This window comes from Rhineura floridana, chromosome 1 (assembly GCF_030035675.1).
Source record: "Rhineura floridana isolate rRhiFlo1 chromosome 1, rRhiFlo1.hap2, whole genome shotgun sequence".
Classification (NCBI taxonomy): Eukaryota; Metazoa; Chordata; class Lepidosauria; order Squamata; family Rhineuridae; genus Rhineura; species Rhineura floridana.
This window is the reverse complement of record NC_084480.1, coordinates 174,198,173-174,220,115: the sequence shown is the minus strand read 5'-3', so window position 1 is coordinate 174,220,115 and position 21,943 is coordinate 174,198,173. Positions and strand designations below refer to the sequence as shown.

The window sequence follows — 21,943 nt, the reverse complement described above, 5'->3', positions numbered from 1 at the left end:
TATTTACAGACAGTATTTGCTGTTAAGATAATGCTAACACAAATTTAGAAATTCAAAATTAGATAAAAGGAAATAAAGGGAAAAAAGGAAAGTATATTAATGCAAATTCCATTCCTTATAATAAACGCCCAAGAGCTTTTAGTGCAGTTTTTTGAAAAAAAAGATTGTTAGACTCTATGGTTGATTGTGTCTAGATAGGATTTTTAAAAAAATGTGTTTCAGCAGCTAGTAGTACATATACAGCAATAGTTACAATTATATAAACAAGGAATATTCCAAGAGAACCATATTCTTCTTTACAAATTCTGCACTCATACAATCTTTCCAATAATATTTGATGCCCATCTCCACATTCTAATTTTATTATTTCTTTATTAAAATGTTTATATGCCATCCGTTATACAGACATTTCAAGGTAGTGCAGCAGTATCTTAAGACATAATACGAAAATACACAAATACAATTAAAATGTAGTCCAATTAAGTACCTTACACATAATTTGCACCACCATAAATTGTGATCTGCATGCTGCCAACATGACTAGTCCTAACACTTTACAACTGGTGAAAGGAAGTGTCTGAAAATGGTGGCACTGGCAGCCAACAAAAAATGAGGTAAAGGCTTATTAGCAAGTTAACTATTGAGCCATGACTGACCAGAGCCTTGTTGCACAGCAGTGATGAAAGAGGTACATCTTTTACCAGGAAGTCCTGGTAATGAGGAGGGGACTTGCATATATAATCCTGAGGCCAATCAGGCAGCAAAGATGGTTTAGCTGCCAAGTCCTGGATTTCCCTGATGTGGTGGGAACAAGAACAATTATAGAGATTGTGGCCAGCTTTTAAGCTATGCAGATGTTTCAGACCCTTGCTGGGAAGCTCCGAGATCTGATTTTGATCTAGGTTGAGGACCTCCAAGTGAGGAAGCCTACTGAGAGAAGGAACAGTTTGCAGACTGTTGTTGGACAGGTAGAGTTCTTTCAAGCCAGGGAGTGAGAGGTCAAGGGTAAAAATGTTGTTGGCGCTCAGATCTAATATCTCAATGTTAGGTGGCAGAGATCTGTCGATATGCTCTAAGCCTGTGTTGGACAAATTAAAAACATGAAGTGAATGTGGCCACATGCAGGAGGAAGAAAAGTCTCTAGGCAGAAAGCCATTCTGACTTAGATCTAAGTGAGTGAGCATCTTGAGATGACCAATGGTCTTGCACACTGTCTCATAAGAGGTTAGATTGTTGTGATGGAGTTTTAATACTTGGAGCTGTGGGAAAACCCCTTCACAGAATGATGACTCCATGCTCCGGTCATGGAAATGGTTTCCTGAAACATCCAGAAAATGCAATGCTGTGAACATCTTGCCAATTTTGCAGGGGATAGATGTGACTTGTGACTCTGTAACTGTCAGATTCTGCAGGATCTTCAGCCACCGTTTCAGTTGGGCCATGTCCAGTCTGTCATCCAGGGGGGCAGCAGTCACTTTGTGGAATCGCAAGGAGGAAACCTGCATGTTCAGTCTACCTGTGGGGGGCCACTGGGAAGTTCTAAGGAAAGTGCAGTTTACAAACTCAAGTTCTGAGACCAGGGGAGCATAGGAAACAAATTCCATGGCAGATGGCAAGATATTTTCTGGCACAAAGAGGTCTGTAAATATGAGCTTACGTACTTGCAGGGCCTTCAGAATTTCAACAATACGTTCATCTGGCTTGATTCCAGCAAAGCCTGCAAATTCTTCCAGGTTTCCTTCTCGAAGCTCATATGTAGCAGCTGGGAGGCACTGAATGAAGTTTTTCATACCTGTCGACTCCAGTAGTGAACAAACACAGTGACTTTGGGGCTCTATAAAGTTACAGTTGCCTTTTGCTTTGGGGAGTTTCAGTTCCAGGAGAAAGAAGAACATAAAGGCCTGAGTTCTGAACATGATGCAAAGCCTGAAAAGAGAAAAGCCACAGTAAAGTCACAAAATTATTTTCTAAAGTGTTAGCGACTGTCCATGTGCTGCAGGATTTGATGGATCACGTGTGAAGTCAGAGAGAGCCACATGTATCAAAGTCTTGCACCTCTGTGAGTTTGTCTGTTTTCTCATCCTGAATTGCTTTGCTAGCATGGATGTGAGTGAGAGGTAGTATAGCACCTGAAAGAGAGATACTCCAATGCCTCTTCCCTTTAGAAACTGCATAGGAAGGCACAATGCCAATCTGGCCCTGTGGCACCTCTAGTCACTACTCCATTTCCCACTCTTAGCTCAGAGTTATTTTCATGTCAATCAAAAACATATAGCTTACAGCCTTACACCAAGGAAAAACTGCTGGGTTACATAAATTCTTCCTTTGCGTAGAAAACAAGCATGCCTATCGGCAAATTCTAATTTTAGAATTGAGAATTTTTAGAATGCAGAATTTTAAAAGTTAGATGGGCATGCTTCAACAAGCATGTTAAATTAGAATGCTTCATCCTGATATGCAAATTTTCAAAGTACGTGTTTTTTTGTATGGAAATGCATTCCATCTTGTGAACACCTGGACCTGCAGTCAGAAGTGGCACACCTGCCTTAAAAAAAACTAGGCCTTAGAACTGGCAAGGACATTGCTGCTCGCTCCTTAACAAAACAAAAAGAAAGTGGCTTTTGTTGTTCAAGAGCACAAAGTCAAGGAAACACTCCTACCAAGGCTATTGTTAGCATAAACGTTACAAAAATGGCACTCATGTTACAACTGCGGTTGGTTTATCGCTGTGCATAGAGATGTGGGGCACATTTTCTAGCGCTTAATTTTTCTGCAGAAAATTTTAGGTTTCATAAGTTTCTTTAGTATCAATGTGTGGATGCCAGCTGCAAATAAATATTAGGCAAGGTTGGCAGTTTCAAAGTTTTTAGCCTTTTTTACTAAACACAGCTAAAATAAACATGCTAATTAGATCACACTGTAGGAATCGGATCATTACCCTATGCAGATTATCCTGATTTAGCCTTAGAAAGTAGGAACCTTTAATTGTTGTTTATGGTATTCTACCAGCCATGCTGCTCTCCTGAAACTCAAATCTAAGTAATTATTTCCATTTGTAGAAGCAGGACAAAAAGCTTAAAAAACTGGAAAACAGTATAACTTTTTTAAGACTTGAGTTGACTTCCTTTACCAGCAAGGCATGTCAGAATCACAAAACGCTTTGCACACTTATCTGGATGTAAGGTGCCACTCAATACCGTAGACAGCTTCCTTCTGAGAATATGTGCATAGGGTTGTACTATACATGTGCCAGAATAGCCCTCTAGTGCATAATGGGGGAAAATTGCATGACATCAAAATTAAAACTCACCTATCAACTGCTCTGGATGTAGAGATTTATTTCTGTCACAGATGTGGTTTGATTCCTTTGGCTTCCAGAATATTTTGGATGAAGAAATGTTAATTCTTTTCACACGCACAATGCTTTGTATTACTAACTGTCCCTTTGTGTTTGAAAGCAGCAAAGTCACAGAGAGGACTTTTCCAGCTGGGTTCCTCTTTTCAACCTACTTCCAGTTCTTTCATCAGAATCACACTACAGAAATAATACAAAGGTGGTTTGTCCAGAGCTTGGAAAAGTTACTTTTTTGAACTACAACTCCCATCAGCCCCAGCCAGCATGGCCACTGGATTGGGCTGATGGGAGTTGCAGTTCAAAAAAGTAACTTTTCCAAGCTCTGGTTTGTGGACTGCCTCTGGAATGCTAATTTTGCAAGCCTTTTGAGGAACTTCCAACACAAGGCATGGCTGTAACATTATATAACATGAAGACCTCAGAGTTTGGAAATAGTGAATAGAAGGGAAAGTGATCTCAGCTTTTAAGCTCATTCCGTCTCTTTCATTTCTGAAAGTGCACAGGCAGAAGACATTATTCATGTCACAATTAGCCTAGCAATTTTACTAATTCTATATATCTGTCTTACACATCCCGCCTAAAGTCAGGCTAGCTTAAAGGTAAAGTATCTGCTGACATCCTAACCACAAGACCGCTCAGCCCACCCAGGCTGGCTCCTGGTCAGAGCAGGCAGCCTGTGATTCACTTCTGTATAAAAACCAAACACTGTTGTTAGCCAACCAGGTTACTGATCATCAATTACTGATTATACTTATGTAACAATTTTACATAATCATGGTTGGAATGCCTGATTGTACTACTAAGAACTCCTTTTTTATATAAACCTATGAGAAGGCAGACACAAAATACTTTTTAGTGCTTTACTCAGTCTTATACTGGGTAACACAACCTACAAATATAATAAATCAGTCCAATATAAACATTCTGTTCTAATAATCTTAACATTCAAATGACGCTGAAGTTGGTTCCTAGTTCCCAGTTCCTTATTTGTGTGAAATTTCAATCACTAACAAAGAAGAAAAGTTGACAGCTACAGCAACGTCAATCCAAATTTAGCATGCCCCTGAACCCCAAAATAAATAATGGGGTACCTTGTATGATATATTGCTGTAATCAGGAGACTCTCCCTGTCAAGACTGACAATAAATTTATACAATCAAAATCATCAGGATTCTGATATTATCATAAATACATAATGATGTCATAAAATCATGAAAAATAAGTAACTGGGGGTACACACCCCAAACTCTGCTCTGGGCCAGGACAAATCATATACCCCAGGAAAGGGGAGGGTGTCCCCTACGAGATGCCATTGTGTCCCACCCGGCCCAGAGCTTCTGCTGGGCACAGGGCACTCACGAGGGCATCTATGCAAAATCGAACTGGACAAAAACACGCAGAAAAAAATAAGTAACTGGGGGTACACGCCCCCAAATCTGCTCTGGGCCAGGACAAATCATATACCCCAGGAAAGGGGAGGGTGTCCCCTACGAGATGCCACTGCGTCGCGCCTGGCCCAGAGCTTCTGCTGGGCGCAGTGCACATGGCAGGGCATCTATCCAAAACCAAAGCAGAAAAAAGCATACAGGAAAAAATAAGTAACTGGGGGTACTCGCCCCAAAATCTGCTCTGGGCCAGGACAAATCATATACCCCAGGAAAGGGAAGGGTGTCCCCTATGAGATGCCACTGCATCCCGCCCGGCCCAGAGCTTCTTCTGGGCGCAGGGCACTCACGAGGGCATCTACGCAAACTCAAACTGGACAAAAACATGCAAAAAAAAATAAGTAACTAGGGGACTTCCGGGAAGGGTGACTTCGCTTGTGCCTGCTTTTGAGACGGGCTCCCGCCTCAAAAGAAGCTTATTCAGATATAAATCAGTCAGAACATTTTTTTTTTTGACCGATGAAATTTCTCCCTGGCAGGGAGAAACATAGAGATCAACCTCAAAAGCCTGTTTTTGTTGGGAGGACTGGATTTCATTAATTTATGAGAAAAGGTCCAGCCAGCAATGCCGGACGGATTTCCGAACAAGCTCTATCTGATTAATGCGACACGTTTATCTTTTCTTCAAAGAGAAAACGGACTAACAGGCAAGCACCCTTCTTTCTATTCTTTTTTTTACTTGGTTTAAATTGTTGCAGCAAAAAGAGATTTGTCAAATGAATCAGCTTTAAAGAACTTCTGGGTGAGCTATAACTCTTCTCTGTTATTCACGAAATTAACAGCTTATCTCTGTTTCTATTGCAAAAAGCTGTCCTGGAAGTGCATTCTAAAGATATAAACAGAAGAGGGATTTCTATTCCGAGGAACATTATATTGTCTGGGACTATTCTCTTTTTGGTCTATTTTATTTTGACGAATCTGCTTCTTCACGACGTCACTAACTGTTTTGATGCTGGGAACTAAATTTGTTTTGTATTCTTGAACATAGAGAGATAAGGCAGGCTGCTCTGTTTATACTGTGATGTCATCAAGCCTGGAATATTAACCCAATTGTTGCTGAAATAAGAAGTGGTTCTTCTTTATTTTTGTTTTGTTTTGTTTTTGTGGTTTTAAAAATGGCAATCAAGAAAGTGGCTGAGAATCTGGAAGTAATTATGTTTCAGAAAATAATGGATGAGATTGAGATAACGAAACAAACCCTGCGACAGGGCAGTAAGGAGCTGAAAATGGAACTGAGCAAAATGACGCAGGAGCTTAAAGAAATAGGGGATCCTGTGAGAGAGGAGAATGAGATCAGAGATGAGAAAAGAAAAAATAAAGGGAAGATACAAGCCCTGGAGATTGGAACAAATGTGGAATTGGAAAAAGATCTGGAGTTTATGGATATTAGAAATAAAATCTACTGTTTGGAATTTAACGTTATCTCTGAAGAAATTAATGAAGATATTAGAGATAAAGTTATCAATGGCTTGGATAATCTTCTGGACTGGAATGACGTGATGGAGCTTGATATAGAGAAAATATATGGAATTAACTGCAGCCATGTGACAATGGAAAAACTCTCAAGAGATGAGCCAGTGCATTTTGTAAAAAAGAAGAACAGAGATATGACTTTACAACAATATTTCAGCAACTTATTCAGAATTGATGGCAAGAAAATATTTGGGATAGAGGAAATTCCCATCAGACTCTTATTATATGACTATGGCTATGACAGCAAGATTATTATGGAATACTGATAATGGAAGATTGGACACTGAAATTACTGGACTTAACAGGACTATTGAAGATGGAAGATGGAATTAATATGGATAATGAAATAATGGCTATTGAAATTATTGGACCTAACAGATTTTGATGAGATGGATTAATCGATATGTTTATTTGGACTATGGTTATGACAATAAGATTATTATTATTATTAACAAGATGGATTAATCGACATGTTTATTAGGAGAAAAATTGATAGATATATTTCTTAAAGAATTGAAACCTCTCTTTGACTTTTTGTGGAAAGAATAAAGTAATGTTTATGAGATTTGATGATTAATTAAGATAACTACTGGAGGAAAGTGATTTTATAATATAATTTAAGAGACAGGATTGTTATATATTGTAGACCTATAACTGATTTGATCTGCGACAAATGGGAAGTCAACATTTTATTTTTTTGTTTAATCATTTTTGTTTTGTTTTGTTTTTTGTCTTTGAATGTTTTATGATTTTGTTTTGTATGTTTTATGAAAATTTGAATAAAAATTATTGTAAAAAAAAATAAGTAACTGGGGGTACACGCCCCCAAATCTGCTCTGGGCCAGGACAAATCATATACCCCAGGAAAGGGGAGGGTGTCCCCTATGAGATGCCACTGCGTCCCGCCCAGCCCAGAGCTTCTGCTGGGCGCAGGGCACTCACAAGGGCATCTATGCAAAATCGAACTGGACAAAAACACGCAAAAAAAATAAGTAACTGGGGGTACACGCCCCAAAATCTGCTCTAGGCCAGGACAAATCATATACCCCAGAAAAGGGGAGGGTGTCCCCTACGAGATGCCACTGCATCCCGCCTGGCCCAGAGCGTCTGCTGGGTGCAGTGCACATGGCAGGGCATCTATCCAAAACCAAAGCAGAAAAAAGCATACAGGAAAAAATAAGTAACTGGGGGTACTCGCACCAAAATCTGCTCTGGGCCAGGACAAATCATATACCCCAGGAAAGGGGAGGGTGTCCCCTACGAGATGCCACTGCGTCCCACCCATCCCAGAGCTTCTGCTGGGCGCAGGGCACTCACGAGGGCATCTATGCAAACTCAAACTGGACAAAAACACGCAAAAAAATAAGTAACTGGGGGTACACGCCCCCAAATCTGCTCTGGGCCAGGACAAATCATATACCCCAGGAAACGGGAGGGTGTCCCCTACGAGATGCCACTGCGTCCCGCCCGGCCCAGAGCTTCTGCTGGGCGCAGGGCACATGGGAGGGCATCTATGCGAAATCGAACTGGACAAAAACACGCAAAAAAAATAAGTAACTGGGGGTACACGCCCCCAAATCTGCTCTGGGCCAGGACAAATCATATACCCCAGGAAAGGAGAGGGTGTCCCCTACGAGATGCCACTGCGTCCCGCCCGGCCCAGAGCTTCTGCTGGGCGCAGGGCACTCACGAGGGCATCTATGCAAAATCGAACTGGACAAAAACACGCAGAAAAAAATAAGTAACTGGGGTACACACCCCCAAATCTGCTCTGGGCCAGGACAAATCATATACCCCAGGAAAGGGGAGGGTGTCCCCTACGAGATGCCACTGTGTCCCACCCGGCCTAGAGCTTCTGCTGGGCGCAGGGTACTCATGAGGGCATCTATGCGAAATCGAACTGGACAAAAACACGCAAAAAAAATAAGTAACTGGGGGTACATGCCCCCAAATCTGCTCTGGGCCAGGACAAATCATATACCCCAGGAAAGGGGAGGGTGTCCCCTACAAGATACCACTGCGTCCCACCTGGCCCAGAGCTTCTGCTGGGCACATGGCACATGGGAGTGCATCTATCCAAAACCAAAGCAGATAAAAACATACAGGAAAAAATAAGTAACTGGGGGTACACGCCTCAAAAACTGCTCTGGGCCAGGACAGATCATATACCCCAGGAAAAAAGATGGTGTACTCTATGAGATGCATGTCTTTCCCAGCTAAAATAATGAAGAGTAAATATGGCAAAACTTGTACAGGACGCGGCGGCGCGCCTGATTAAAGGCAGGTGCTGGCGAGATCATATCACTCCAGTGCTAAAAGAGCTGCACTGGTTACCAGTTGCTTACCAGGCCCAATTCAAGGTGTTAGTTTTGACCTTTAAAACCCTATACACTTTCGGCCCAGTCTATCTAAAGGTGTGCCTGCAGCAACATCAGCTATGCCGCCCAACAAGATCAGCCTCAAAAGACCTTCTCTCCATCCCATCAGTCAAAACAGCCAAACTGGTGAGAACGAGAGAGAGGGCTTTTTCAGTTGTGGCCCCCACCCTGTGGAACTCCCTCCCAAATGATCTCCGCCATGTCCCTTCTATGATGAGCTTTTGCCAGGCCTTGAAGACCAGGCTCTTCAGGCAGGCTTTTGGGGTGGGCTAGATTTTATCTTAATTGTTTTTAGATTTTCAATGTCTAGGTATTATATGCCTATGTTGTATGTCGCCCAGAGTGGCTGGACAGTCAGCCATATGGGCAACTAATAAATTCTATAAATAAATAAATAAATAATTTGTGGTGACCACTACAAAATCTTCTGTGGGCTATGAAAAATCATTCACTTGAGCAAAGTGAATAGTGTCCTCTGCGAGATGCCACTGCATCCTGCCTGGCATGGTTTGTGGTCATACGGAACAGGTATCGACATCTATGCACAACAACAATAATCAAGCTATGTAGAAAATACATAAGGAACTGTGGGATTCCACCATCAAACATGCTTTGGGCACTGCAGGTCATACACCCATGCATTCTGGAGAGGGTTCCCACCCAATTCAGAATTTCTTGTATCTGTATGGCACAGACAAGGGCATATATGTATTAGAAAATATAGCAAATATGTACAGGAAAAGAATAAGGAAATGAGGTGCCCATCACAAAAGATGGTTTGGGGCACCATAAAACATACTACATTGCACCTGGAAGAGTGTCTTCTCTGAGATGCCATCCATGAATGCTTTTGAGTGTCAATTATGAAATTACATCTTCAAGAAATCATTGTTGTTTAACCTGCCACGTTTCCTTCTGTCGCCAATACCAATGGCTTTTTAAAATAATAATATTTGAGCTGTAACAAGGTGAGTAAGAGGGTAGACCGATACAAAAATTAAACATAAGAAAATCCCATCTTTCAACAACCCTTTTAAGGAGAGACCTTGTCCCAGTGTGCATCTGTATTGGAATTATATTCAAGATGTTTTCAACAATGTTTTATAATTTTCAAAAGGTGTTTTTCAATGTTTTGTATTTGATTTTGTAAAGATCTTTTGTTTTTAAGATGTTTTTAAAAGACTTGGGGGGGTATCGCTTTTTTGCCACCCTGGGCAAATGTGGTGATGTTTGTGCAACAAATGAGTTGTTCCAAGACTTCACAAAGAAAAATAGTACTCCAAGTCATATTGTAGTGATGAGGCTATAAAGGACCAAACAATAACGATGATGTGCAATGTGCAGTTTAGAAAGCCCCCTTCTAAATCTACTACTATTTCAGAGATGTTTGAAAACCAGGAGATTATTTCGAATGGGTGAAATTGTTTAATTCCAGCCCATGTGAAATGGTGTTGATTTTGTAAACTGCAAAAATGTTCTAATATATTTCTAAGCAAAATGTTTTACCAGTTCTGATAAATGTGACTTTCTTATTTGTTTTTTAAATTAAGTCTGCACTTGTTTATATGTTCATTTGTATACTTGGTTCTTACCTGTTGGAGAAATATAATATATATGTGTAGTAATTTATTTAGAGATATAATAAATCAAATGCACAACAATTCTTCTCACAGTATGACTCTATGTTATCTGGTGCCATGGCAGATGGAAACTTGGCCGGATCACCAGACAACGATTCACTCAAGAAGCATAAAGATGTAATTTCATAGATGAGACTCTAAACTATGCATGGATGGCATCTAATAAAAGACAGTATCCCTGATGTGTGGAACTATGATTCGTGGTGCCCCAAATCATAATTTGGAATGGGCATCCAAGTTTCTTATAATGTTTCCTATAGATTTTATTTATTTATTTATTTATTTAATTTCATTTATAAACCGCCCATAGCCAATGGCTCCCTGGGCGGTGTACAACATACAATAATACAATAAATCAACCAAAATCACTAGATATAAAATACAGATACATAATAACACTAAACAGTATTGAGATAACTAAAACATTAAAACATTAAAATATATAAAATGCATTAAAATGCCTGGGAGAATAGGAAGGTTTTAGCCTGGCGCCGAAAGGATAACAATGTAGGCGCCAGGCGTACCTCCTCGGGGAGACTGTTCCACAATTCGGGGGCCACCACCGAAATTAATTAATGTTGTTGGTGTTGTTTAGATTTATTCCCTGCAGTTAACTAAAATGTTTCGGGCGGATCACAAAAGTTATAAAATGCATAATTAAATACAGTTCAAAACACTCTAAAATCAGAAATGATAAATGACCTTGTCTGAGCTATAACTGAACAAAAAGCTCTGACCTGGGTTGGAACCAATGCCATCTTGTAGAGGACCCTGTCCTGTATGAATATGTGTATGGATCGTCACCTTGCAGTGGTGAGTGGAATTGCGTGTTCCAATGAACCCTGTGAGCGATGCCGTCGGGAGTCATGTACTCCCAGCAGGGTCATCCATGGCGGTAAGGTCAAGGGAGAGGAACCAGACAAAGAACGATCAAAGAAAGTCCTCAACGGCAGAACAAGTGGAGGATAACAATGTGTACGTTACAACGGCTGTGAAGGCGGATGAAGGCTGCAGCAGATAAAAGACTTCCAATCAACGTGGTATCCATGCCATTGGATCAAAGCCTTTTTTTTGTCAAGATTGTGTGTTGATCGTCGTGCACCGATCTCCCCACATAAAACAAATTCACGCACAGGCGTCTTCCAACCAAACCAAACCAAAAGTCTCATGGCGATCGGCGGATGGCAACGGAGGCAGGACTGTGAAATCCGGAAGCCGCTAGTCATGGACCGGCACATGGGCAGTGGATACAGACTCAGTAGTCCTGGCTTAAGGACCGAGGCAGTTGAGTTGTTCAGCAGCTGTATCCATGACTGAGCATTCCTATTCAGGATCCACTCTGCTCACCCCTTACGGGGAAGGTGCTAGAAAAGGTGCCCTAAATATAGTCTGCCTCATCTCTTTCCCTGACTGGATTACCACGTCCAGTGGGGTCACCACTTAGCAGTTGCAAAAGACAAATGAACTTTGGAACGTGGAATATACGGACATTGCTGGACAATACAGATAGTGAACGTGCTGAACACAGAACTGCCATCATTGCGAGGGAGTTGAGATGTTTTGGTATTGACATAGCAGCACTCCAAGAAACTCGAAGAGCAGGAGAGGGACAATTGAAGGAAGAAAAAGGTGGTTACACCTTCTTCTGGAAAGGACTGCCTGAACAAGAACGACGAATACATGGAGTAGGCTTTGCTATTAAAAATGGTCTTGTGAAGCTCTTGTCAGAAGTTCCTACTGGCATTAATGAACAACTCTCAACTCTCCGATTAAAACTTGCCAAAAACCAGCAGGCAACTATTGTAAGTGCTTATGCACCAACATTAGATGCTGATGAAGACATCAAGGAAAATCTTTATACCTAGCTGGACACCATCTTATCAGAGATACCTAAGGAGGACAAAATTATCCTCCTGGGCGATTTCAATGCAAGAGTTGGGTGTGATTTTGATTTATGGCCAGAAACCATTGGGAAAGAAGGAGTTGGCAATAGCAACCTGAATGGAACTCTACTTCTGACTTAATGTTCAGAGCATAATCTTATTATTACAAACACACTCTTTCACCAGAAAGATAAATGTAAAGCATCATGGAAGCACCCTCGGTCGAAGCACTGGCATCTCCTGGATTACGTAATTATCCGTGCCAGAGATTGTCATGATGTACTCCTTACCAGGGCCATGACGAGTGCCGATGACTGCTGGACAGATCACCGATTAATTCAATCCACTATGGCCATTAATATTGTTCCTCAACGTAGGCTACAAGGAAGAAAACCAAGGCGTAAAATGAACATCCACGCCCTTCAAGATCCTATTAAGCGAGCTTGCTTTCAAACAACTCTCAAGAAACATCTACCTACAGAACTCCCTGAAAATGTTGAGGAACACTGGATTAAACTGAAGACATCCATTATTGCAGCATGTGAACAAACTATTGGATACCAAACTAAGAAACATCAGGACTGGTTTGATGAGAAGGATAATGAGATTGAACATATCATTGACAAGAAAAGGAAAGCCTTCCAGATATGGCAAAAAGACATTAACTGTGCTGCTAAGAAAAAAATCTATGCTAGTGCAAAGGCTGAGGTCCAAAGAAGAACTAGAGAAGAATGCCCAGTGGATAAAGAAAGCTCAAGAAATCCAACATTTTGCAGATGCTCATGATGCACGGGGCTTTTTTAATGCCACAAAGGCCATCTACGGACCAACAAATTATGGTACAAATCCCTTACTTTCAATAGATGGTACCAAACTTCTAAAGGACAAAGAGTCTATTGCACTGCATTGGAAAGAGCATTACCACAATCTCCTTAATCGTAACTCTATTGTGGCTGATGAGGTCTTTTCGCAAATCCCGCAACAATAAATTAGAGATGAGCTTGCAGTATCCCCTAATTTGGATGAAGTCAGTAAAGCCATTAATCAAATGAAAAATAACAAAGCTAGTGGACCTGATGGGATTCCTGCTGAAGTCTTTAAAGAAGGTGGGCCTGAACTTACACAACAACTTAATAAGCTCATCAAAAAAATCTGGATGAGGGAGGAGATCCCGGAAGACTTTAGGGATGCCATAATTATCACTCTTTTCAAGAAGGGTGATAGAACAGATTGTGGGAACTACTGAGGTATCTCTCTTCTTGCTACCGCAGGTAAAATCCTTGCAAGGATCCTTGCAAATTGCCTCCTACCTATTTCAGAAGACATTCTCCCTGAATCCCAAAATGGTTTCCGCCCTTCTAGGCAGACAGTGAACATGATCTTCACTGCACGACAGCTTCAAGAAAAATGCAGGGAGCAAAACCGACCTCTGTATATGGCATTTATTGATCTGACTAAGGCCTTTGATACTGTAAATCGAACTGCCCTCTGGACCATCCTTCTGAAAATTGGATGCCCTGATAAATTTGTGAATGTTTTGCGACTCCTCCATGACGACACGAGGGCAACAATTCTGGATAACAGTGGCTCTCAAAGTGATCCATTCAAAGTGGGATCAGGCGTCAAACAGGGATGTGTCATTGCTCGGACCTTATTTGCTATTTTTATCGCCATGATTCTACACCTTGTTGAGGGGAAACCTCCCACTATCGTGGAAATCACATATCGAACAGATGGAAAGCTTTTTAATCTCAGTAGGCTGAAAGCAACAAGTAAGGTAATTACAACCTCTGTCATAGAACTTCAATATGCCGATGATAATGTAGTCTCCACACATTCAGAGGAAGATCTTCAAACTATCCTAAATGTCTTTGCAGAAGCATATGAAAAGCTTGGCCTCTCGCTTAACATCAAAAAAACCAAAGTGCTTCATCAGCAAGTGCGAACCAATTCCTCTGTAGCACCGTCAATCCAGCTTAATGGTGCAACGCTGGAGAATGTCGATCAATTTTCTTATCTTGGCAGCCATCTCTCTGTAAAAGCTGACATCGATGCTGAAATTCAGCATCGTCTGAGCTCTGCAAGTGCCGCATTCTCCCGAATGAAACGTAGAGTGTATGAGGATTGGGATATTCGCAGGGAGACCAAAATGCTTATTTACAAAGCCATTGTACTACTGACCTTACCGTACGCCTGTGAAACATGGACCATCTATAAATGCCACTCCCAACTTCTTGAAAGATTCCACCAACGCTGCCTCCGGAAAATTCTGCAAATTACTTGGGAAGATAGGCAGACTAATGTTAGCGTATTGGAAGAAGCAAAGACCACCAGTGTTGAAGCAATGATCCTCCAACCCCAACTTTGCTGGACTGGCCATGTGGTTCGAATGCCTGATCACTGTCTTCCAAAGCAGGTACTTTGCTCCCAACTTAAGGATAGAAAAAGGAATATCAGTGGACAGCAAAAGAGGTTTAAAGATGTTCTCAAAGCTAATCTTAAAAGATGTAACATGCATTAAGAACTGGGAAGCCTTGGCCCATGAACGTCCCAAATGGAAGTCGGCCATTATCAAAGGTGCTATGGACTTTGAAGAAGCACGAGTAGAGGGCGAAAGGGACAAGCGAGCTAAGCGGAAGGCACGTCAAGCAAATCCTCATCGTGACCATCTTCCATCTGGAAAACTATGTCCTCACTGTGGGAGGCTGTGTGGATCCAGAATTGGCCTCTACAGTCAGTTACGGACCCACCGCTAAAGACCTTACAATCTTACTCGGCCATGAGTGATCGCCAATGAATGAATGAAATGAATGAATGAATGATATATAATACTTCAAATAAAGTTTTGGGGTGGGCATCACCAGATCCTTTTTTCCCCTACCTAATTTAAACATTTGGGTGTGTATAGTTGCTCAGATCCACTCCTTCTGCACACAAGAAATTCTGGGCAAGTCAGGAAGCCATGGATTCTCGTAGAGAATGTTTTTGTCCATTTTAGTTGTGAGTACATGCCATCATACGCGCCCTGTGCCCTCCACAACCTCTAGGCCAAGCAGGACGCACTGGAATGTTATAGAGGACACCCTCCCCTTTCCTGGGGTGTATGATTTGTCTTGGCCCAGAGCAGATTTTGGGGTGGGCACCCCCAATTACTTATTTTTCCTGTATGTCTTTTTCTGCTTTGATTTTGTATAGATGCACTCTCACGTGCCCTGCGCCCAACAGAAGCTCTGGGCCAGGCAGGACGCAGTGGCATCTGTTAGGGGACACCCTTCCCTGTCCTGGGGTATATGATTTGTCCTGGCCCAGAGCAGAGTTTGGGGCGTGTACCCCCAGTTACTTATTTTTTCCTGTTTTTGTCTGCTTTGGTTTTGGATAGATGCCCTGCAACTTGCCCTGCGCCCAGCAGAAGCTCTGGGCCAGGTGGGATGCTGTGGCATCTCGTAGGGGACACCCTCCCCTTTCCTGGGGTATATTATCTGTCCTGGGCCAGAGCAGATTTTGGGGCGTGTACCCCCAGTTACTTATTTTTTTTGCGTGTTTTTGTCCAGTTCGATTTTGCATAGATGCCCTCGTGAGTGCCCTGCGCCCAGCAGAAGCTCTGGGCCGGGCAGGATGCAGTGGCATCTCGTAGGGGACACCCTCCCCTTTCCTGGGGTATATGATTTGTCCTGGCCCAGAGCAGATTTGGGGGCATGTACCCCCAGTTACTTATTTTTTTGCATGTTTTTGTCCAGTTCGATTTCGCATAGATACCCTCCCATGTGCCCTGCGCCCAGCAGAAGCTCTGGGCCGGGCGGGACACAGTGGCATCTCATAGGGAACACCCTCCCCTTTCCTGGGGTATATGATTTATCCTGGCCCAGAGCAGATTTTGGGGCGTGTACCCCCAGTTACTTATTTTTTTTGCGTGTTTTTGTCCAGTTCGATTTTGCATAGATGCCCTCCCATGTGCCCTGCGCCCAGCAGAAGCTCTGGGCCGGGCGGGATGCAGTGGCACCTCGTAGGGGACACCTTCCCCTTTCCTGGGGTATATGATTTGTCCTGGCCCAGAGCAGAGTTTGGGGTGTGTACCCCCAGTTACTTATTTTTCATGATTTTATGACATCATTATGTATTTATGATATCAGAATCCTGATGATTTTGATTGTATAAATTTATTGTCAGTCTTGACACGGAGAGTCTCCTGATTACAGCAATATATCATACAAGGTACCCCATTATTTATTTTGGGGTTCAGGGGCATGTTAAATTTGGATTGTCGTTGCTGTAGCTGTCAACTTTTCTTCTTTGTTAGTGATTGAAATTTCACACAAATAAGGAACTGGGAAGTAGGAACCAACTTCAGCGTCGTAACATTCAAAGCAAATAGTAGATATACTATTTCAAAACCAGGCCAGTTGCTCAGTCATATCGGGTAAGAATCTTATCACGCCAACAGTTTTATGATGTTGCAGTCTAATAAACTGTGACTCCCCGCCCTCCGTCAATGAGGCTAGCATGGGCCCTTTTAAGATTTCACTCACGATTCCTTGGGTGGGGAATTGGGTATAGTGGGTGGGCCCCACCTTAGCTGTACCTCTAACAATCTGAGGCTCACGGTCAACCCATGCCGTTCTGCTATCTGCATACAACACTCACATTACTTCTTGCCATTCTCTCTACCCCCGAGATGTATGGCTTGTTTTTCAGGCAAAGCAACCCTTCCCACCTGCAATACGGGGCTTATGGGGGATTTTATTTTCATTGGAATTGGCAGGGCTGTTTTTTTTTTAATTATGCAAAATAAGTTCTGAATGAAGTTATCGCTTTGCTGTTATCTTTTGTTTCTGGGTGACGTTGGTTGCCAGTCACTGCTATGCTAAAAGCTCGGATTTCTCCATCGATGCTCAAGGGCAGCCCTCACTTCTTCCCTCGGGGATGGTTAACAGCTGCTTTTCAATCCAGCCAGAGCACGCGGCGCCTCTCTACTTTCTTGGCGCTGTCATTCCCTTCGCGGAGCATTTAAATAAAAAAAAAAAACAGCTTCCTTTGCCTGGGCGCTGAGGGAAAATTTTCCACCGCGCAGGCGCCCTGAACCAAACGTCAAGCATAGTATATCCGCGAAGATGGCGGCACCGTACAGCGAAGTGTAAGAGTTCAGCCCGTGGGCCCCTCGTTCCCCTCTTTTCACATCTGACGTCTTTGTTTGTTGTCCTGGTAACCGCGTAGCGTTCCTCTGTCTCTGGAAAAGGGCATCCGTCGTCCGTCCCCCTTTTCTGTTTCACGCTGTTGATGCTGGTCTACTTTTCGAACTCTTGAGTCACACTTCGCTTTTTTCGCATTCATAAAACCTGCCGGGGTTGGCCTCGGAGAGGCGGGCTGGTGGCTCCAGCGGCCTGTCCTGCTGGGAAGAGTGAGAGTTACTTGACTGGTGGCCCGAGAGACTCGGGTGAATATGGGTGTTGGGAGGGAGTCATGTTGCACGCAAATACTATGCTAGCACCGACTCTGTGAACACATTGCAGCTGACAACTGTGACTGGCTAGTCCTTTAAAGATACCGCTGTGTCCCGTTTAGGACGGATTTGCTCATAGCTAGGTAGGGGCAGCACAGGATTGGAGCAGTAGTTATGCTTTCTTTCGGATCAGTCCCAGGTGCTGGACCAGTAGCAGCTACTGCCTCACCTAGAATTGCTGCTGCAAAGAGATGGAGGAGAAGCCACTGCCGACCACATGGCTGCAGTGTTGAGGATCTGCGAATGTGGCGGAGAGAACGTGAATCAGGTTTGTGTGAGGCTTCTTTCTGATGTGTTGGATAAAATTATTTAACCAGATACAGGCAACAAGTACAGATAAAGATGGATTCAGCCATTCATCCCCTTCTACCCCCTCAAATTTGCATACCATTGTAGAATTGATCAGTCAGATCTATTCAGTGACAGGACAATATTCTGTCAAGTGAGTCAGACAGTGTATTTGCCTCAAGTGGGTAGTCATGACATAAATAAATATGCAAGCCAACAAATACGTAATTTAAAAACACCTCTATCACCGGCAGAATGGTTGTGTGCAAACAGTTCAGCTGCCTAACTTACCATGAACAGAATTTTGATTCTTTTTTTTTTTTGCATTGCCATTTTTTAGCCCACATTGAGAAGATCAGTGATGTACATAATTCCAGGTACTGGTTGTGATAAGTAAGGCATGTGATCCTTTGCTGAAAGCAGAGGCTGCTTGCTTGCTTGTAATAAGACCTCTAAGTGGTTTACAAGAAACAGTAAAATTATCAATAAAAATGGTTAGAAACAAGTAATTAAAACATTTAAAAGATGTTTGTTTTCTTTAATCTTAAACTTCTTAATCTTAAAACTCAAATCCTCGCACTGCGGTTAACCCATTTGGTTAGACTTTGAAGATGTGATTCTATAAACTTATTTGACTTTGTTAGTCTGTTTGGATAGGCTGACAATTTGTTGTTGTTATGTGCCTTCAAGTCGACAATGACTTGTGGTGACCCTATGAATCAGCGACCTCCAATAGCATCTGTCGTGAACCACCCTGTTCAGATTTTGTAAATTCAGGTCTGTGACTTTACAGAATCAATCCATCTGTTGGCCTTCCTCTTTTACTACTTCCTTCTGTTTTTCCCAGCATTATGGTCTTTTCTAGTGAATCATGTCTTCTCATGATGTGGCCAAAGTATGGTAACCTCAGTTTCATCATTTTAGCTTCTAATAATAGTTTTGGTTTAATTTATTCTAACACCCAATTATTTGAGTTTTTAGCAGTCCAGCACCACATTTCAAATGAGTTGATTTTTCTCTTATCTGCTTTTTTCACTATCCAACTTTCACATCCATACATAGAGATTGGGAATACCATGGTCTGAACGATCCTGACTTTAGTGTTCAGTGATACATCTTTGCATTTGAGGACCTTTTCTAGTTCTCTCATAGCTGCCTTCCCCAGTCCTAGCCTTCTTCTGATTTCTTCACTATTGTCTCCATTTTGGTTAATGACTGTGTCAAGGTATTGATAATCCTCGACAAGTTCAATGTCCTCATTGTCAACTGTAAAGTTACATAAATCTTCTGTTGTCATTACTTTAGTCTTTTTAACGTTCAGCTGTAGTCCTGCTTTTGTGCTTTCCTCTTTAACTTTCATCAGCATTTGTTTCAAATCATTATTGGTTTCTGCTAGTAGTGTGGTATCGTCAGCATATCTTAAATTATTGATATTTCTCCCTCCAGTTTTCACACCTCCTTCATCTTGGTCCAATCCTGCTTTCCGTATGATATGTTCTGTGTATAGATTAAATAAATAGGGTGACAAAATACACCCCTGTCTCACACCCTTTTCTATTGGGAACCAATCAGTTTCTCCATATTTTGTCCTTATAGTAGCCTCTTGTCCAGAGTATAGGTTGTGCATCAGGACAATCAGATGCTGTGGCACCCCCATTTCTTTTGAAGCATTCCATAGTTTTTTATGATCTACACAGTCAAAGGCTTTGCTGTATATAAAACACAGGGTGACTTCTGAAATTCCTTGCTCCGTTCCATTATCCAACATATGTTTGCAATATGATCTCTGGTACCTCTTCCCTTTCTAAATCCAGCTTGGATATCTGGCATTTCTCACTCCACATATGGTAAGAGCTGACGATATATGGTAAGGCTGATGATACCCATGATAATTATGCCTACTTCTGATGATAGAACTATCAAGGTAATGCCTGTCTTTCCTGACATAACAGATGCTCCACACACTGCTCTCTGAGGACCAATTTTTTGACATCTGATCAGAGCAGAGAAGGGAGGTGATGAACAGCATTAGACGAATCATTCAAATACCATTCCACAGTCTGTTGTTAAATAATACCTTTATTAGGCCAATCAAAATAAAGGTGTAATAAAGGTATTGCCCTAATAAGGACTTTGGAACAGTTCTTATAGGCCAATATAGCTATCTTTACTCTTCATAAAACAATGGAAATGTGTTGTATGATTAGATTATTGAATATGAATATTGTGAAATAAGGATTAGTTAGGGAATATGGTAAACACTCCTTCCCTTTTTAAAAAACTGTCAGTGTTGTACTAGATATTGATCCCTGGAATAACTAAATTCCTCAATCTAAATAGAATATTGGCTGCAGTTTAGGAAAAGAGGAAGGAGGAGTGTACTTCAAACCAAGTGTTCTCAGTGAAAATATGCAGGTTTAACCTAAGTTGTTACCATACAAAATAGCCAAATAAAACTGGTCATGTGTTTATCTATAGTCCATACTATTGCTATTTAGGTTCTAATATATAACTTTTAGCCTTATATGATGGTTGTAACGGCCTGGTTTCCATGACATGCTAAGCCCAACTTGCCTTTGTGAGACCATGTGAATGCGTGGGCTCTCGGAGAGGAACTTGCATAGCAGCGTTGTTCCTTCCTGCTCCTGTTGTCTGCTGTGCCGTGCTGAGCTAAGCCAAGATTTGGCTTACTGTGTCTGAACCTGGGATCGTGGTTAGGTCTCCCCAGACTGGTGTCTGTGCTTTCTTGGCCCCTCAGGAATTCTCCTGAGCACCTACAGATTGCGCTATCCTTTTGTTTGTTTGGCAGTGTGTTGACCAAATGACAAACAAGTATAAGCCTTGCTCATTCCTGCCCTACTTGATGGTTACCAAGGAGGATGTCCTTTCTACATCTTCCAACATACCTTCGGTTGGCAACTGCAGCTTTATAGGGCAAGGGAGATTTACTTATACTTTGCTCTGTGCGGCAGTCTCCTAATTACATTAGAAAGCTCTTTTCACTATTTTGCTCTTCTCCTTGTACTGGGACACCTTGATGACTAGAGGCTGCTTTGTTACAGCCCTGAGAAGTGCACGGAGGCTGCAGCAGTTGATCAGCAAGCGGCTTTTATGTGAAGACACCTTGACAGATGAAGGGCAAATTGGAACGGACAGTGAGACAGCGGCTCCTTTATCTGAAGAAGAGGTAGGAAGATCACCCATCTCTCTAAATAGAGTGGGATTCACTGCAGTGCATTTAATCTCACAGTCCTTGGATTTGTTTAGAGATAACTCACCCTTTTAGTTTATAGTCGGCTTGTGATCACAGTGTATGAAAGCGCCATGTAAGCTGTATAATGTCAGAATGTTAGTTCATGTCCTTTTTCTTTCAAAAGAGATGTTAAATAGTTAAACAATAACTTATCGCAACCAGGTGTATTCAGTTCCCCCCCCCCCACACACACATAGTAGGTGTAGGCATGATGTGGTCAAGAACCAAAGAAGTTCAAAATGTTACACCAAGGAAACCCCACTTTTGTGACTTTTGTGATCTTTTTGCCTAATTGTGCTTTCAAGACTGAAGGTTTTTTTTAATGTGTATTTTTAAAGGGGCAGATGGGCTATGGAACAGGGGTCAGTGAGTAGCAGCCACAAGACAGGTTACTGTGCAAGGCACTGAATCTCCACCACCTGGTCAGTGACAGTGGTTTCATGTTGTCATGTGGAGATTCTGTGGATATAATTTTGTGTGACTCATGAAATTCTTTTGTAACGTATTACGATTCAGACTTCTATCTCTCTAAAAAAAAGGTTTCTTCTGGTTTCATAGATGCAGAGAGTAATTAGAAAATCAATGTTCAGTCTCAAAGCTAACTTGGGTGGTTGAGTGCCTATCAGTATTAAAGCAAAATGGGATCACCCCCAGGTAAGGTAGTGGCTAGGGTAGGGACTCGCTAGGTATATAGAAGTATGTAAATCTGTAAATTTTTAAAAAGCTATTTT

General features: G+C 42.0%; 2 protein-coding genes across 8 annotated transcripts in view; one reads left to right on the top strand and one right to left on the bottom strand.

Annotated features, from left to right (window-relative positions):
- Positions 1-343: 343 nt before the first annotated feature.
- Positions 344-17,023, bottom strand: CD14 (CD14 molecule). Of its 5 annotated transcripts, none has more exons than XM_061586682.1 (3): positions 16,701-17,023; positions 3,311-3,535; positions 344-1,926 (listed from the first exon to the last, which is right to left on the bottom strand). In XM_061586682.1, the coding sequence occupies exon 3, from the start codon at positions 1,914-1,916 to the stop codon at positions 555-557; it is 1,362 nt and encodes a 453-aa protein (XP_061442666.1). In that variant the 5' UTR covers positions 1,917-1,926; positions 3,311-3,535; positions 16,701-17,023; the 3' UTR covers positions 344-554. The 5 variants fall into 5 exon arrangements, with proteins under 5 accessions (XP_061442666.1, XP_061442675.1, XP_061442690.1 ...); XM_061586691.1 differs by having other exon boundaries at positions 16,754-17,023; XM_061586706.1 differs by having other exon boundaries at positions 3,311-3,518; positions 16,754-17,023.
- A 204-nt stretch (positions 17,024-17,227) lies between these two features.
- Positions 17,228-21,943, top strand: part of TMCO6 (transmembrane and coiled-coil domains 6) — a 21,244-nt gene continuing 16,528 nt past the window's right edge. For 2 of the 3 annotated variants that reach the window (XM_061586659.1, XM_061586651.1), the window contains exons 1-2: positions 17,228-17,939; positions 21,022-21,146. In XM_061586659.1, the coding sequence (XP_061442643.1) occupies positions 17,786-17,939; positions 21,022-21,146 (279 nt within the window). In that variant the 5' untranslated portion in view covers positions 17,228-17,785. The remainder of the gene's footprint in view (positions 17,940-21,021; positions 21,147-21,943) is intronic. The other variant, XM_061586669.1, reaches the window with a different exon arrangement.